Source organism: Ptychodera flava (genome assembly GCF_041260155.1).
Source record: "Ptychodera flava strain L36383 chromosome 23 unlocalized genomic scaffold, AS_Pfla_20210202 Scaffold_24__1_contigs__length_23054250_pilon, whole genome shotgun sequence".
In the NCBI taxonomy this organism is placed as follows: domain Eukaryota; kingdom Metazoa; phylum Hemichordata; class Enteropneusta; family Ptychoderidae; genus Ptychodera; species Ptychodera flava.
Genome location: NW_027248278.1, coordinates 22,077,673 through 22,097,006, shown reverse-complemented (window position 1 = coordinate 22,097,006; position 19,334 = coordinate 22,077,673). Strand labels below are relative to the sequence as shown.

At 35.8% G+C, this 19,334-nt stretch overlaps 1 protein-coding gene across 1 annotated transcript; it reads right to left on the bottom strand.

Moving 5' to 3' along the window:
- Positions 1 to 545: 545 nt before the first annotated feature.
- LOC139124473 (DNA polymerase III PolC-type-like) lies at positions 546 to 4,826 on the bottom strand. The gene is made up of 4 exons (XM_070690612.1): positions 4,488 to 4,826; positions 4,069 to 4,163; positions 2,259 to 2,586; positions 546 to 1,518 (listed from the first exon to the last, which is right to left on the bottom strand). Exons 2-4 carry the CDS (start codon positions 4,117 to 4,119, stop codon positions 857 to 859), a joined length of 1,041 nt encoding a protein of 346 aa, XP_070546713.1. The 5' UTR covers positions 4,120 to 4,163; positions 4,488 to 4,826; the 3' UTR covers positions 546 to 856.
- Between the last annotated feature and the right edge of the window lie 14,508 nt (positions 4,827 to 19,334).

Below are 19,334 nucleotides of genomic sequence, written 5' to 3'. Positions count from 1 at the left end.
GATTTTACAACCATTTAAATGTTCAATTGGCCAAACAAATTGCCTAAAAATTACACTTTTTTGTCATTTTTTAATACTTCCACACTTAAACTTTTTTTAGAATTTGGAAATTTTTTAATTTTTAATGTACTTAATAAAATTATGGGGAAAAAATGGGGGGTCACCATGGAAACTTTCAAGATAGAGGAGGTTAAACTTGGCATATGATGTTTTCAACAGTTCAGAGGTGGACAGGGAAGGCAGTTGGTTGCTATGGCAACTAGAAATTATGGTGAACCATAAAGGATGGAAAATATATTAATTTACAGGCCAACTTGAATCAACATTTTTAAGAAGAGGGACAGTTTATTCTCTTTATGGTTACCATGGTAACATGGATACCCTGCACACTTGTACACAAGTATTACATTGCCATTCTCACATAACCTTCATACATACAGTAATTCATCCATACATACACAAAGGAACATGCACATGCAGTAAAGTACACTAACATACTTACATCTACATTCATATACACATTATATAAATGTAAACAATACATGTATGTATTTGCCAGTTTTTATTCAGCAGGTGCTGTTGCTGTGTGTTAACTTGTATTGGCAAAAAGTATATATGTCCATTTCTAATAAAAAGCATAAAGGTGTATTTTTATGAGAAATGTTCAAAAATACAACAAGAAGATATTTTGACACTTATCATTTTGAAAAGTGTACACATATGGCATGTATTATTTTTTTGTTTTTAGTTACTCGTGGTTTACTGAGAAACTCTTCACTCAAGAGAGACGTTATACCTTCATTTCCATTCCTTTCAAATGCCAATTGCAAGTGGGAGTAATTCAGACCTGAACAGGCTATTTTGTCAGCCATACTAAAGATATCACCTTATCCCTAGATTTACATAAAGCAATTTTCAAAGAATTGAGCCTTATTTTCTTTCTCTGAAGGAAGTGCTGGTAATTCATCATAGATTTCAAAGAAACACTGTGATTCAATATATCACTAACACTGACACCTGCTGCATCAAGTAGAGTTTGTAAAGCAATAACATCCTCTAGTGCATTGTGGGCTGCATATTCACTGTTCACAAAATGTTTGTAAAGGTTGGGTTGTGAATGGGATTGGAGATTAGGATACTTGGAGCGGAAAAGTGGAAGAGTATCCCCAAAGCCAGCAATGACACCAGAAAATTTAGCCTCAAGGCCTAACTTTGTGATTAACTTCAGTAAATATTTAACATCAAAGGCCTTAGCATTGTGACCTACAAGTAGACATGGTCCATTCAGCTCACATAAAAAACTTAAGAAGTTACACATAGCATCTCTTTGTGATAATGTGTCCACTTGTTTACCATTATATAGTAATATACATTCTCCATTTTTGTCAACGATAGATAGACCTGTTATCTGGGATGCCTGTCTTGAAACATATGTGTTCTCTGGCAAAACATAGCAATCAAAATGTTTGCTGTTGTTAAGTGTATTTGCAGACAACTGAAGTATTTCAGCATCATCTCCTGTAAACAATAACAAGAAAACAATAACATGAATACATGTTGGCATGAATACATGTTGGGCAGAAAGAGAGAAATAAATACTTTACAAATTTACTAACTATATTTTTTAATTTCTTAAAAAAGAGTTGTTTACTTAAAGTTACCTATTTCACTTCAAACCATATTTTCAAAAACTAATATTAAATCTAGTTTCCATTGCCAGCTTTCAGTCTGTCATCTCAAATAGTCTGTATCACGCTGTTGTTTCCTGTGGAAATGTTGTGCAGCGAAATGGGGTTAAAGGGTTGAGGCAGTAAACATCCCAATAGGTGAAATAAAGAATTCATTTTGCAGCAAAACAAAACTACATACACAAACACAGAAGGAAGTAAATGTATTTTAGTGCAGATTTATACATCAGTGTAATGTGTCCATAAAACACAGCACACACATTTATTTTAGAGTAAGTCTATGTCCTTCTCTATTTTTTATATATCAATTTTTTATATATCATTTTTTTTTCTGTGGGGTCAAGAGATCAATAGGTAAATTTGAAGACAAGAATTAATGCTTGACCAATCAACCTGACAATGACATGAAGAAAATATTTCATTCTAGGTGGGAAATGGGATTTGCCTTTCTTTATAATGACTATGACATCGAAATAACAAACATGCGCAGTGAGTTGGTAGTAAGACCCATTAACAGTCACCTGTTTGAGAATATATGAGCAATTGCAATTCACATTCAATATTTCTTACCTAAACCAGATGTCTCTACATCAAACAATACAACATGTTCAATATTTTCAACTGGTACTGATTCAAGTGTTGGAGTGGTGATTGGTGGTGGTATTTCAAGAGTGTCCTGCTCTTCTCTCACTGCTAAATCAACACTGGACTTGTAGGTTTCCCCCTCTCTCACTTCCTGACTGGCCATTTTGCTGTTTCTCTTTCCCTTTGATTCAAGTCTTCTCCTCTTGAACTGACGAGTACTCTGTATTTCATGTTGACGTTTTTGTTGTTCATCAAGCTTGATGGCGTATGATGCAGTGAAAGCCCCAGGAGATAGGTCAGCGCTACGATGCACCTAGATTTTTCAATTCAAGAATGTGAAAGAAAAAATGTTCTTTGATTTTGATTCTTGTTAATTGTGTAAGTTAATATTATGAAAGTAAATACAGTTAGATAAAATGAAAAACAGTAAACCCCGTCATGTTGATCTGTTACTGTTATGTATTTTATTGTTGCATTTAACCTCTAATTGAAGTCAGTTACACTGCATTTTAGGCTTGGATTATCACATATCCACTGTCAGCTTATATGACTTAATGCAAACAACAAAAATGAAATGGTAATACTATGCTTCAAATACAGAATTAATTTTCCTTCATCAAATTGCCAAAAGAGTCTCCAAGCAGCTTCACTATAGAGATATAATGATTATGAGAAATTCGCTCAAAAGTGTTTACCCAGCAAACAATGTAATGTCGCGGTAACACAATGCACACATGGTAACTAACTACAAACTACTTACATCTGATATGTAGGAGTGACCGATGTTTTTTTGGGCAACGGATGCAGCAACTCGGAAAGCTAAACTTTCTGATTCACTGTAATGGTGGCATTTTGGTGCCTTTGAAGCTATACTATTATTCATGCTTTCATTTGCCTGGCTGCTGCCTAAGTTAGCCAATTTGAAGGACTGGCTGGCATATTTCTGGAACAGAGTTTGAAGAGCTTCTCTTAGGGCATCACCTTTGAGATCTTGACCAAATGGCAAAGTCTTGTGCTTATAATTAACTGGGTTTCTCTGGAAACCACACCATTTGGATGAACAACCATCATGTTCACCAAAGGCATGAGGTGTTATGCATCCTAAAGCTGTACTGAGGGCATCAGGGTCACCTTTATTCTGTTCCACCACATAACTGAAACATTTCACCAAGTAGTTAATGACTGTAGCGCTAAGCTGTTTATGATGTTGCTTCATAGAGTGCAGGTCATTGCTAACATTTTTTTTGACATGGTTTTTATCACTAAGTTTTCTGATTTCACTGTTAATTCTGATCGGTGCGTAAAATAGTTGTGGTGTCATCATCACCTACAACAGTTCCTATTTCGACACAGTTTGCTTTGGCTTCTTTCAGCATTTCCACTATCATAGCCGGTTCCATGGCTTTGGATGACCCTGTCAAGTTTTTCCTGCAGTCATGGTTACTAATGGGTACATCTTTCCTCAAAGCCTCTTTGCACTTTTTACAATTTTACACTTGACACTAAAGCCAATACACTTTCCTGTTTGATGCCCTATCATAGTGGCATGTCCTAGGATAGAAAATAGAATACTGTATTTACCTGTAGACTTATTAGTATCTTTTCAAGGTTATTCAGTCACAGACTACAGCATTATTTTCTGCAAGCCTCTAATTTGTATTTCAAGATTATGTGTATTTCAAAGTATCTTGGGATCAGAAATGATTTGCACACGCTTCACTTTCTCGCCTGTTTATAATCAAACATTACAGTACGTATGGTATGCATATTTCTGAATGTAGAAATATCAACCCACCTGACAAACTATTGTAGCATTTTCCACTGCCTCGCTTCTGCCATCCTCCATCAACAGATACTGTTATCAACTCGTTACTGTCATTTGATTGCTTACTGAAAAAGTTAACATAATTCCTCGTTATATATCTGGTAAAAATATACCAACATTTTGAACAATCTTATCTCATTACTCATGTCATTCAATAATTTTGGATAAAAAGGGGCACAATTTATATCAGTTTTTAAAGAAAGTGACTAACTGCACAATTTTCAAGGGAAAACAAAGAACTAAAATTACTTAGACCGTTGATATCCACTCATGTAGATCTGGGGATTTAGGACTGCTGCTTTAGGTAAATGATGGGTTTGGGTACTCAGTGTAATAATAAATAATAAATTAACCTGAATTTTTCTTTGTGAATAAAATCTGAAACTTACCATGTGGCTTCCTTCTCTTCAAATAATGCACGTCTGACACTCTCCTTTGCAACATTCTCAATTGCTTTCCCAACTTCTCTTTCACTCTTTTTAAGAGATTTATGGTGGATGGCCTTCATGTTCAAAACAGTCAGGAATTTGTTTATTTGGCGTTCACCAATTCCAGCATGCAGCATCGCTATTGATGTAACAAATATGAAAATGAAATTCTATGTAATCTGTGGCAGCTTCAAACAAAGTAATCATTCACTTTTCTCAATAATCAAGTATTTGTCTACAGAGCTGGAAGAAAAATGTGTACAATTAAAGAAGACAGAACATCACACGTACAAAACAACCACACTAAAATAATACAAGACTCCAGGAAAAATGAATACCAAAATGATGCTTAACCGCATCAGTACACCGATCATTTCTATATAAATGCTTACATCTATTCTGGTGAGAAAAATATGTCAGAATGCTATCAGTCATGATTTCTGGATACAATGATCATTGAAAAATCTCCATGAATGTTTTCGTAAACGATTTCCAAAAACTGCTTATTTAGTCTGACGGTTAAAAATCTGTCAGAATCGGGCAGACATTTAAACATATTTTAAGTGATCCAAGCATACAATATTGTCAGTGCACAGTCCAGTGCGAAATTATTTAGAAATATTGGATACGTAATATCATTTAAAATTTTTCATAAAAAAACAACGCTGCATAGCAAAAAATATGTTCCTACCTACACCAAGTTTTGTGTTGATATCCCATACGACACCTTTGGTATTTGGGTCCTTATGACGTTTCCCAAGAGGGACATAGTTGATGGCAGCACAGGCAGGATTGTCACACTGAATATACAACATACAGCCAAGCATGAATTTTTTGTCTCCTACACAAGAGCTTAGCGACAACGGCAAACTGCAGTGAAAGCAGTGTTCAAGGCCTTTCGCTAACACATCCAGCTCGACTATTCGTCTCTCCTCTCGCCAGTCGTCGTACTCGGGCTCAGCAAAAACATCGTCAGAAAATACGTCCGTGTTCAAATCATGCCGATCATCCGATGTTGTAACTTCAACATGCAGTTGAGGTTCGAAGGGCATGTTCAAGTCAGATTTTAATCGCTCTGCATAATTCATGCCGGTACTTTAATTACAGATATTTCTGACCATTTTCCAGTTTTTATTGTCATAGAAAATATGACAACAAATCTCTCAAAACAGTATAAAGTCTCATATAGAAATTACAAATTCTACAATTCTACTCGCTTCTGTGAAGATCTAACTCATGCTCCGTGGGATCGAGTTTATAACTGTAAGGATGCAAATGAAGCATATAATAATTTTCAGAGTGTTTTCGATGAGTTGTGCAATAGACATGCTCCCATTAATGTACAAATTCGCAGTACAAAGAAAAACCGGAAACCATGGGTCACTAATGCAATTAAAAAATCAATTAATACAAAACACAAATTGTATAGTAAAGTGCTCAAATCAAACTTTGATGTCATTGTTGTTGATAGATATAAGAAATTTAGAAATGTGTTGTCTACTGTTCTCAGGAAAGCTAAACAAATGTATTACAACAGTATTTTTATGGAAAACAAGGGTAATACCAAATTTGGAAAACTATCAAGCAAGTCCTCGGAAGTCATGAGGAAAAGGCTAAAAATACCTTGCCAGACAGCCTACGAGTACTGACAAATGGAGTGCATAATACATTGTCAGCAAAACCTGACATAGTAAATGCATTCAATAATTATTTCGTCAACATTGGACCTGACCTTGCCAACAACATCGATTCTCCTCATAAAACTTTAATAGTTACCTCACTGAACCCAAAACACATTCCTTTTTATGTCCTCCACTACACAATCTGAAGTTCATAACATCATCTGCACCCTGAATCCAAAAAAGGCATGTGGCCATGACAAAATGCCAGCCAGACTTATAATTGATGGGGCAGCTATAATATCAAAACCCTTGGCATATATATTCAATCTTTCATTTCAGACTGGAATTTTCCCCCAATCTCTAAAAATAGCCAAAGTCACACCAATCTTTAAAAAAGGCACAAAAGATGATCCAGGAAATTATAGACCTATATCAGTATTGCCCCTGTTAAGTAAGATTCTAGAAAAATTGTCAATGCACGCTTAATTCAGTACATAGAAAAAAACAATATTTTATATGAGCATCAATATGGATTTCGTCATAAATACAGCACAAAACTTTCAATTGTAAATCTAATCAATTATCTTATCAAACAACTTGATAATGGCAAAGTAACACTCGGTATTTTCCTTGACTTCTCTAAAGCTTTTGATACAATCAATCATGAAATTCTTCTTTCTAAACTTTCTCACTATGGTATTCGAGGTCTTCCTTTACTTGGTTCAGAAATTACTTACACAATAGATCCCACTAGTCTCTTGTCAATAATAATGCCTCATCATTCCTTAATGTTACATGTGGAGTACCACAAGGATCTGTCCTTGGACCTACCCTATTCTTACTATTTATCAATGACATTGCCCGTTCCTCCACATACTTCAATTTTAGATTGTTTGCTGACGATACCAATCTATTTCATACTTTCCCTGCTAACCAAGTTAATATAAATTTAAATACTGTCGACATTCACCTCAATACTGTAGTGGACTGGTGCAGGGCTAACAAACTTACTGTAAACTACCTCAAAACAAATTACATTGTCTTCAGAAATCATAACAAACATATTTTCTTGAATGGTACTCTACACATCAATAATACAGTTATCAATGAGGTTGAAGTGACATCATTTGTAGGTATTCACATGGACAGACATCTTAAATGGTCAAAGCACATTAAAATGATTAATTCTATTATCAAAAAAAAATTGGCATCCTTTTCAAATTGAGACAGTTTTTACCACGCAATATCCTTATTCTTCTATACAAAACTTTCATCCTACCACACATCACTTATGGTCTTGAAGTTTGGGGTTCAACATATTCCTCACATCTCAATAGTATCTTTCTTTCGCAAAAAATGGCAGTCAGAGCTATAACTTTCAGTGACTTCACAGCAAACTCAGCTACTCTTTTCAAACAACTTAATATTCTCGATATATACAAATTACATAAATTACATATCAGTACATTCATGTATGATCTTATAAATAATAACTTGCCACACAGTCTTACAACATACTGTCAGTTGCCTTCTCATTGCTACAGTACTCGTCATAAAATTAATGGTAACCTTTATGTCCCAAGTGTCAACACTTCCTTGGGTAAATTCTCGATATCATATACAGGCTGCATCTATTGGAATACATTACCTAAACAAATTAAAACAAAAACCACTAGAAGTTCATTCAGACACTCCCTTTCAAGTCTCCTCATACACGGTTAGTGTTTTACATGACGAAGAGTTATATTCAACTTTACAAATATGTATATCATAGATATATAAATATATATATTTCACTATACATTTTGTTTTTTGGGTTTTTTTTGTTTTTGTTTGTTTTTGTTTTGTTTTGTTTTGTTTTATTTTATTTTACATATTTTCTACTTATTCGTAATGTATTTTTTGTAGTTGTTCTTATTTACTTAGTTACTTAGCACTTTCAAGTCTACTTTTACACGATTGTTTTTTGGGGTTTTTTTTTAAGTGATGAAGAGTTATATTCAACTTTACATATATGTATATCATATTTAAATATATATTTTATATACGTTTTTTTTTTTTCTCTCTCTTATCGTTTTCTTTTTTACGCATTTCTACTTACTCGTAATGTATCTATTTAGTTATATATTTATTTATGTAGTTGTTCTTTTATTCACTTAGTTACTTTGTTACAATTAGGTTACTTTGCAATCCCACTACTTTCATGTACACTACCCTCGATATACTTCAGTTTTCTTTTTTCTTCTTCGTTTCCTTGCTTTAACATCAAATGGCTTTGGGAACGGACTAGACTAGCATTTGCTATTTTCCGTTTCCATTTACCCTTTATCACAGCACACCTCAGATGTACATTCATCATTGAATTGTAATATTATTATGATTAAGGGTAATAAAGATTATTATTATTATTATTATTATTATATTTTGAGGGTGTCTTCTCTGTACCACAGTATAAGTGTTCTTGGAGAAACAGACGATCATCATTTGACGTTGATTCTTGAGTTGTTCTACACGTTTCGACTTCACTACCACTGTCAGTGCTACTGCTAGTACTAGTAATAACAATGTTCTTACGTGCATCTTCTGCTGCAATTCGCCGAGTTTCTTCGCGGATGAATTTTTCTCTCGTCATGAACCGGCCGTTTTTACCTCGTAACGCTGCCATGACTCACTAGTTCACCTGTCGTACAACACTTGAAAACAAATAAACGGTATGTACGGAAAAAACTGCCCCAAATAACTGCTGAGATACGACGACCGTCCACTTTGTTTCGATCACACCGGAAATGAAGTTTGACCTTTGACTTTTGCGCAGACCTCTGCACAAACCACAAAATTATCGAGGCGCGTTCTACCTTAGCCATCCTAAATGGTCATAAACCTACAAAATATGCAGTCTATAACTTTACTGTCTTATATATGTAAACAGTTTTGATGAAAAGCCACATGCACATATGTTAGGACCTAACCTCATAGAGTAACAGTGAGTGACTCTGTATTAATCGATTTAACGACTTTGTTTGCTGGCATAAATCTATGTCGTATTACTATATAGGGCTGAGCCCCATGAGACGCTCCAGAGGTTGTGATTACTAAATTTTATTTCTCTCCGACGATGCACAGTCGACGCTTACATAGTCAAGAATAGAAATGATTCACGATTAGTGATAAGAAAGAACAAAAGAGAAATAAATATTACTTGCTATAAAAATCAGTAGGACCACTACACATTGCGTAAGCAATAAATTCAACCCCTGTTTACCCGCTGATGAAACCAGTTCACACACGCCATCAGGCAGGTATAATTTTTGTTTTATTTGTCACAAAATTGGACATAAATTGGCAATTTTTACAATGATAACAACTTCGAGTTGCAAGCTTGAAACCAACTCCCCGACAAAAGACTAACAATTTTGACACAGTGGGCGCTCTAATAAAAATTCCCAGCATTCTTAGCCCTCTTCCTCGTTCATACGCAGAACAACTTTCTCTCTTGTTCTATCTTTAAAGAGTGATGATAACCATATCATATCAAGATGGAAAACAATATTAACTAGCTTATGTCAGTGATATATTTTATAAATGGCGTGTAAAAATATAATACGTTGCACTTTTCGTATTTGTTTCTTTACAAGTGCTAAAAAACATGGCGGTGCCCACGAATTTATTTGGGTGCACTTCCGGTTGCCTGCATTGCGTATTATGAACCTGCGCATGCATAGTCAGCAAGCCGCTGGTGCGACTATTTTAAAAGCTTTAAGTCTTTAAGTGTGTCATTAATTCTTGAGCTTTTCGGGCAGCTCTCGGTCAATACTGACAATTTATTGAACCCCATTATAAAGATTTGCATTAAGCCTTTGTGATTTCGATCTCTGACTTCTTTGACGGGTGATTAGGTACCGTAGGTAACAAGGTTGAATCAAATGGGATTTAATACTAAATTGTGAGAGATTGAAACCCCACAAGACGAAGACAGCATCAAATATTGGAAGCGGTTGTCAATAGCTTACGTAATACCGTGATGAAATCGATGCAGTGGAAATAAGCTAAGTGTTGTTAAAACGTCGAGGTAAGATTGATCCGTCTCAAAAAAACCTCATTTTATCTCACCTCTGTCAACGCAGATGTACGGTAACCCACTTTTTACGCTATCTTGACCTGTTAAATACAATATGTTTTTCCTTAGTTGCAAAGGATTACAGGGCGGAATTTACACCTTCGTTTGCACAAAAGATACAATGTCATTCTATTCGTAATAAGGCCAAAGTAAGTAAATTCTTTGTTTTGCGTCCGCGCGCGCCTAGGTTTTTGGAGATTTTTCGGAAAAAAAACACAAACTTTCCTTTCAAAATTTCGCCGTTGGTGGCGCTATTTTGTCGCAAAAACAAGTCGTGGCTTTTAACTTTGCGACGAAACACTCCTTTACGGCAGTCAGATTTCACTAATGGACCATGCGTTGACGTAAAACAGTACTCTCTACACATTTACCCCTGTCGATACTCTCAGCCTCACGCCGGGCCTCACGTTACCGCTGTCTGTTGTGGCTTTGCCTGTTGTAGCTTTGTCGTCACGATAAAAAATGGATGAAAGCAGGGAAAAAATCGAAGTTAAAAAACAGGAAACCTTTGCACGGCAACTTGAAGGCATGGTCATTGCGAGCAATCGGGACTTGAACAGAGAGAGATTCAGTCGATTGGACTTTGGGTACCACGACTCAGAGAGTATGGCAGACGGAAAAATCGGAAACTGTTGAGGCCTATCCTAGTTAATTGGTCTTTTAGGTTTGCCAAAAATTTGATTAATTCGTCCATTTTAACTTGAAACAAAAAATAAACCAGTGATCAGTCCTGTAAACGAAAGGCCTTTACATACTTTTTTGTTCAGTTTGGGTATGGGAAAGTGTATTAGAATCCCTCTGTGAAAGTTCAAACTTGTAGTAGGCGGTCGTAGCTGCTCTTGAAGGAGGTCACACTTTCTGCATTAATGACATCGGCTGGTAATTTATTCCAGGTGTCCACAACTCTTGCTGAAAAAAGTACTTTCTTGTGTTAAGTCAAACGGTTAGTTTATGAAGTTTGGGACAGTGTCCTCAAGTTCTCGAGTCGGCTGCTAACTCAAGTGAAAGGTTACAGTGGTCATGGCCTTTGATAACTAATTCTAGAGTTCAATCATGTCGCCACTAATTCTTCTTTGTTCAAGTGTTATTAAACCCAGCTGTTTAAGTCTATTTTGATAATTGTATAGTGTTGGAGTTTAGGTATTATTTGCCGTGCTAAAATTTTTATATCCTTTTGTAGCCATGGTGACCAAGCTTGTACTGCATGTTCGAGCTGTGGTCTCACAAGAATGACATTATTTGATTTGATCGACAATGATCGTTTGATGAGATCTACATTCTGTTTGCTTTTTTGCTAACTTATCACATTTGCTTTACGGTTTCAAGGTAGAATGAAGTAGATCGTCCAAGTCATTTTTTCAGTTGTACGTCCCAGCAAAATATTGTTCATTGAGTATTTATTGAAGGGGTTGTTGTAGCCAATATGCGTCCGCCGGTGTTCACTCATGTTTTGTAGCTTGTCCAAATCAGCTTGTAGAATTTCAGGATCACTACAATTTCGCAAGGGATGATATGTCTTGGTATTGTCAGTAAATTTTTGAGTTCAGAACTAATTCACCGCCAGTATGATTGATGTAGATTAGAAAGAGTACTGGTTCAAGAACTGAACCCTTTGGAACACCACTTGTGACGTATTCTCCATTCAGATGATGCTCCATTTATGACTACTCGCTGTTTTGTATTTGTTAATCATGCTTTGACCCACTGTAGAATATTTCCATTTATGCCGTGATACTTCATCTTTTCAATCAATCTGGGCTGTGGTACTTTGAAAGTACAAGGAATATAGATGTGAAGCATCCACCTAAATTTGGGTCTGATGAGTCTGTGTGTGGAGACTGACAATTGCGAAATGATTTCTTTTATTTGATGGAAAGGAATTTAAGGTGCTGGTTTTACGAATGGTCCCGAGGAAGCTACAGGGAATACTTTTGTCAATTATATCACCAATTTCTTCAATCTTCTCTCTGATGCCCCATCTGTCTAAAATTGAATGCAGAGGCTACAAGTTACCATTTCTGTTTGGTGTTTTCTTTCAAAACAGACACCTTTCAGCAAAACTATGACATTCCATCAGAGCATAGACATTACAAGAAACTTGAAAAAAACGTACAAGTACTTGAGGACAAAAGACCGCTACTGTATACTGTTATAGTGTACCCATTCCTCAAACTCTCCAGATTTAAGTACTTTGATGAGGCTGTCAAGTTGCTGTGCGATGGTATTGACATGTGGACACTTTGAGTGCACAAGAAAGAAATCTAAAACTAATAAGAGACAAGCAAACGTCAAAGAATGACTGTTTATTTTGATCCATTTGTTATGAAAATGCATACAGTGATCATACAGAGTGTCACACTGTGACAGGAATGTTCATGTCGTTTGAGAAAAATTGTCCAATAAAGGCAAAAAGATTTTGTGTTACATTTTCTGTGTGTGTTTTTAGTCGCTTACCCGGGTACCTTTTAGGATTTTGAGTGGACGCAAAACAAAGAATTTACTTACTTTGGCCAATAAAGCAAATACTCAATTTACATATAATATATACTTACAGGCATCTGAAAGTCACTGCATAAACGTACAATTTCTAATGAACAAAGTGAGCTGTTCCCGAGACAAAAACTGGATTAAAAATTCTCATTATTACTCCTGTATCGTCTATTCGTGCTAGCAGGTAACGGAGAATAGTTCAGTTTTAGTAATATTCGAAGTTCTGAACTCATCCAAAAGTTTAAGCTATGAAGCATGGCTATGAAGTGCCGTTGTTGTTGTCATCGTTACTCCAGTCACGTTCACTCTATTAGTGTTGTTTGCATGTTCATTGTAACGGATTTTGAGGGTGATTCCCAACTAATTATGAAGTACATCATATATTTGAAAGCTAATTGCAGGCACTATCACAAACCCCTCAATTTTAGCACAGACAATTGAAAAACTACGTAGAGGCAATCCATTTTCAAACTCATAGCATATAACCATGCATGTTCGTTGGTCTGGGCGGAACAGGTTCATTTCAACGATAATTTGTTGAACGCTTTCTGATCACTTACAGGGCGCACAAAAAAGAAGCTGGTGAAGTTAATAGACAGAAAAAGTCCGGAAATGCCAAATTCGAAAATGTATGTTTAATGCAAAGTAAAAAAAATGTAAAATTAAGGCGGGGACTTAACATAACCTCGATCAAAGATGAGTAATAAGACAGTTGGAAAATTATGCAACTTTAGGTTCATTAAGACACATCTTCATTTGCAAAGGCGTTGTCCAAGCTTCAGGAAGATTCCGGTTATATGATATATGAAAGATCGCATGATTTGACAGAGCGACCGCTAGAGGATAGTGTTGTATAAGTTTGGTCTGTGCATTCAAAAGCAAGAGCTAAGTTTCCTTTCCTATTTTGTTTGAAGATGGACTAAGTAGCTATGTCTACAAACGGTTTATTTTCCAATTAGAATTTGAAAAAAAAACCTATCCTATTGTCGATTTCCTACCTTCAGGATTGTTGATTAAATAAAATAAGAATTCTTTTAGCTTTTTCAATTTTTTGAGCAAACAGGCCAAAAGCCCACTTAAAATAACCTCTCACTGTTTGTTGATGTAAGCGCGTTCGTCATTCTATATATTTTCTTCATTCGTGCAAACCATATGACCATTTTAAAGACAGACTTCGGATTAACGCAAAAAGTTCGACAAACATAATATGCGGTAAATCTACTCAGTTAATTTGGATGTGCTACCTATTTCTTTGATTGTCTTCACTAATCTGTATCTTGTATGATCTGTGAACGGGAAAGGAACACATTTAAGCCTACAAAAGCGTCTCGAAATGCTCGCCTTAAAGCAAAAGCGAGTAAGTCCACACTCAGTCTCGTACAAGGCCTCTGCACACACAACACAATAACGGCTGGTAGAGTTTACTATTCTTGCCATCTTTGTATACATCGCAACCTCTCTCACGATATTCCGTAGGTAAATTTCAGAAAGCAAAGCACAGGCTATTATTCATGGCTTGAGAGTGGACAAGGGCTGTCTCCACTTCAGGTAAAGATGTCGTATAACTGTTTGACAAACCTCCCATGACATGCTTAAATTTCAGGTTGAGTTGTTACACCGACTCGGCACACATACTTCTGGTAATTGCGATAAAAAAGAGATCAGGCTTCAATGTAGTCAGTCTGACATGTCTGTCATTCAATAATTGAATGTTAGGCTTATTGCACTCCACAAACCACACTGCATGAAAACCCTATATTTCATAGGCAAAACCTATATTGAAAGGTTATGCGAATTACCTGTCACATGATAGTTATGTAAAGAATGGTGACACTATTGTAACCCAAATGTTTCCCTATAGCTGGGCTTTCCGAAAATATACAATTTACGGGGTTTTTGAGCTTATTAACCACTAGAGAATTGTTACCTTAAAAGGGTCAATTTCTTGTCTTGGAACCTTAATACATTTCCTTGATACTATAAATAAGATAATACAAAGTAAATGAGTTAGATAATATAATAACGAAATAGATAAACAATTTCAAATGGTAAGAACAATGTATAAGTACGGCAACCACGATTGACTCTGCCTGATTACAGTCTTATAGACTGACTTAATCATATACTTAAACAGGAACTACCCATATAAAACCCGAATTATAGTTAATCTATGCAAATGTACAAAAGCCACGCTACTGATCGGACGTGCCGTGTTTGGTCTAAATATCCCATAATTTTCCCATGTTTCAGGTGTTCATCGTCATTGAATCTTGCATATGATGTCTGTGAATATGTGGCGACTTAACTTGAGTCTAAATTAAAGTGAAAAAATGTTCCGTTTTTTGTCGGAGAAAGCATATCTTCAAACTGTGTTTCCTATATGACCATTTGACCCCTCCTTGGATATGTCACGACATTGCCCATCATGATTATTCAAATTTATCTTACGGTCAAAGCAATGCTGTGCGAATTTAAAACTAGTGTAAACAAATGACTGCGTCATCTGTAATCCCCTATTGTGCGCCCAAGGTACTGTAACTTTCCGTTTAAGAAGAGCAATAATGTAAGAGATTGGGAAGTCCACTCCTGGATTGGTGACTTAAAGCAAAATATATGCGTAAAATCAATACGTTATCTTATGATGTCATAACAGAAAAGAGGAAAGTAAGGCTCTCGACCAATACCTTAAAATGATTGATAATTTTGCCTATAAAGTACATCAAATTCCATCGCAGAATCATTCAAAGAAACTCCATTTATTTTGCAGTGTTTAACGACGCATTGGTTTGTGTATGTAATGGGTACATTATTCTGCATTATTTGTCTTTGTTCAGCTCGCAAAATGCTTTGTAATCATTTATTCTCTGTTCGTGATGACACCGTCTTTATATCATTCGTATTGCCCAATGAGGAATTAATCATTAAGCTTATTGTCGATTTCTTGTGATCCAAAAATAAGCTTACAGTTTTCTCGTTAAGTTGCTAAAGCTGGTTTCGTTATATGCGTTATATTCTTCACTAATTCTGCAAGAATTAATATTAGAGTATCGTTATACCTGTATCGCGAAGGAAGTGTTTCCGTCAATATGCTTTACTACTTATTTTGTTTCGCAATTACAAGTTTAACTTTGGTGAAGTGCGCCACCACATGATCGAAAACGCTCAGCGATAAATTAATGCACGAGTATAGTAGAGTTTCGTAGAAAAAGCTTTAGGTACCTGGTACAACCAGCAGAAAGAGTCACAGTGCCTTTTCCTCGTCACTGTTCAGTCACTGAATTTAGGTAAACCAGGTTATTGATGACCAATCCGAAGAGATCGAAAACACTGTCAACTCTTATTCGTTTAGTTGTCTAGCATACGACTAAAAAACATTGTTTACAGGGCTTTCATTGCACGGAACGCTTGAAGAATATCTGTGTAGGTTTGATTGTCCTGCCGGTCTTTTTTATTTCCTCGTTGAACCTTGCCCATTCGAAACCAAATTGATCACGAAAACTGACGACAACTGTTTCAGTTTGGACTTTCTAACACAGAGAGCAACAAACGTAATCATGGACGATTAACAATTCACTGAGTGAATATCCTTGGGTTAGACATACAGTTACAGATTGTCTGTCATATTCAGGATTGTTAATAGTTGTTGGACTTTACCCTTCATGATACACAGTACATGTAGCGTTAAATCATCGTTTGCGTTGCTGGAAAGCTCAAAGCTCCAACTATGAAATCAGGACATGCCTTTCGTGTATCCCTTCCACATCTACTTGTATTAATCATCTACTTTGGATATTCTAATACTACATTTACCGGTCTGAAGCAAGGTGATCCACATGTTTGCGTTTTGGGTGACGTGGGAGAACGAACGTAAGTATTTCAGACATTTTATAGTAAGGTGTTAATTGGACAAGCAACATACACTACCAGCGTGAAAAGTTAACTCATGAAATATATGCTTCTGTAACCTACTGACTTCTTCCGTGCCATAAACCTTGTTATTGGTAGACGCGGAGCACAATACCTTGAGGTGTTGTTAGACGCTCTTTGACTTTTGACCTAAAAGCTGTTTGAAACGCAAATCTAGAAAAGATGCTTTGCTTCTTTCTAAAAGACCACTTATTCACGTAGTTTAAGAAGGCTACTCAAAACCATAACTCTGCTTAACTGTGATACACGCCCAGGACGGGTTTTTGGACATCATGTGATCCCGCGGGAACTGAACATGACATTCTGGAACTGGTATTTTCTTCAAATTTGCTTGTAAAATGATAATAATATTCTTATTGATGGATTGCAGAAATTGAATCGCACATCCTATACGTTGGTATTAAACTCAAAACTACTCTTCTCGACTATAATGTACTCAGACAAAAACTACAGTGTTTTGAAAATAACTGTATATTATTGCATGATCGTTCATGATAAGACGGAATGCATTCAGTAATAGTGTTCATCACATGTTAATTTTCACTTCTTCACAGGGTATACAGATGCTGTGACGGTTACTATTTGAGTAACTTGACTTGTATCGGTAAGTACCAATCATTGATGTTATCATGAAATAGATAAACAATACACCACACCCAGCAACAAGTGTACAATGCGATTTCACACATTTTAAGACGTATATGCACGAGCGACAACGAGATTTTGACTCCAGCTGAGCTGAGCTTGCGTTTATTCCACGGGTGCCATATCGCGAACATAGCACGGTTGTTTTAACGCCTAAACCAGTCCGATCGCTTTATTCGCGCTATCAATATTGTTCTATGATATGATAAATAAAAGCACGTCAGGCACTGAACAGAAATTACAGGGGGAGGGTCGGTTGCTATTTTTTGCGCAGTTATCAGAAGCAAAGATGTGGCCGATTTAGTGTTTTGTACATGAATATCAATTTATAACAAAGGGATTCTGTTGGGTAAACTGTTAAAAAATTCCCTTTACTGATCAAGCTGTATCTGTACTTTATATCTGTTTGATGATTTGCGTACATGGAAGCTTACTTTGCTTGAAGTGGGAGGTAAAAGTGTACGTGTGTACAAGAAATTTGATTTTTTGATTTCATATAAAAAATGATAATTCACTGTACAAGGTTGTCTATTAGAAAACAATTTTTCCAATGCAAAACTATCAATATTTGCTCATTTACAGGCGTTCGATAATTGATATAAAGGTACTTGATTAGAAAAGGGTGGTTACAAGTGTATATGTGTACGAGAAATTAGATTTTTGAATTTCACCGAAAATGTTGAGAAAACTATGTACATTTTACCATACGAAACTAACTCTGTGCTTTTATAAGTGTTTGACAATTGATACAAATGTGCTTTATCAGAATAGGGTGTTTGAAAGTGCAGATGCGAACAGCAAATATGATATTGGAATTTCACCAAAAAATATCTATTCATCTCCCAGTTGTACAGTATTGCGTTGATGGAGAATTGTTTCGTGTGAAATGTGATCTTTTGTCATCAACTTACTTGAAACCCTGCATAAAAGTGATTATTTGTAAGGGTTGAAAAGCATTAGCTGAACGTTCAAAGGTCAAATGAGAACTTATTTTATTGATATGGCCTATGACACGCAGGTGGGTCACTGTTTTTGTGCATGAAAATAGGGGAGAGTCTCTTTTATCTTGCAAACACCGTTGTAGGGTCACTTTTTCGCTCAGCATTATTTTGACAAACAACAGCCCTTCCCTTGTACTTTCTGTCCAGTCCCTTATTAGTAAGCCTTAATGGCAAGATAGCTAATTAGTTGCATTTGAAAGTGATGATGCTCGTGACCGTAATAATTTTGATAAGTCGAAGGCGATGGTGTTATCAATATTACTGTTATGAGAACCATCACCATGATGTTTTATTAATTTTATTGCATGAGACAAAATTTTCTGCGTTCTAAACTCTCCACAGTATGTATTGAAAATGAAGAATGCAGTCGCATGCTAATAGTTGATGGTGTGAACGACAGATTTTTCAGATCGCTATGCTTAAATTTTAAAGTAAATAGGTTTTTCCGAGAACAGGGGCAGTGTTGTTCGTAGCTTGTCTTGAGAACCAATGTTAAACTGTACAAAATTGTCACAATTCAGCTAGACTATGTGTACGGCAAGGACGCATGTGCATGCCTTTCAAAGCAACCGCGATACTGCAATATTTTATGCGTTAAAGAGAAGGTGCTCGCTAAACTCAAATACGTGACATGTAGGCATATATACATATATATATATATATATATATATATATATATATATATATATATATAATATATATATATATATATATATGGCCGCTACAATGATTCTTTATTCATGATGTCCTGTGTAGGTGCGAATTTAACAGTCACCAGTAAGCGTTGATTGAAACGCTTAAATTACATCTGTAGAGTGTTGCGCAATAGACCTTTTAAATTCTTATTTATTAATCTCGATAACTCCATAGGTTTTTTACAGTAAACATCTTTTAATGAAGGTCAAGACATATCAAAACAAATTTCAAAATTAAAATTAGTAGTAAACAGACAGACATTTAACAAGAAAATATACAATTCAACAGATTAAAATATATGAAGGACACA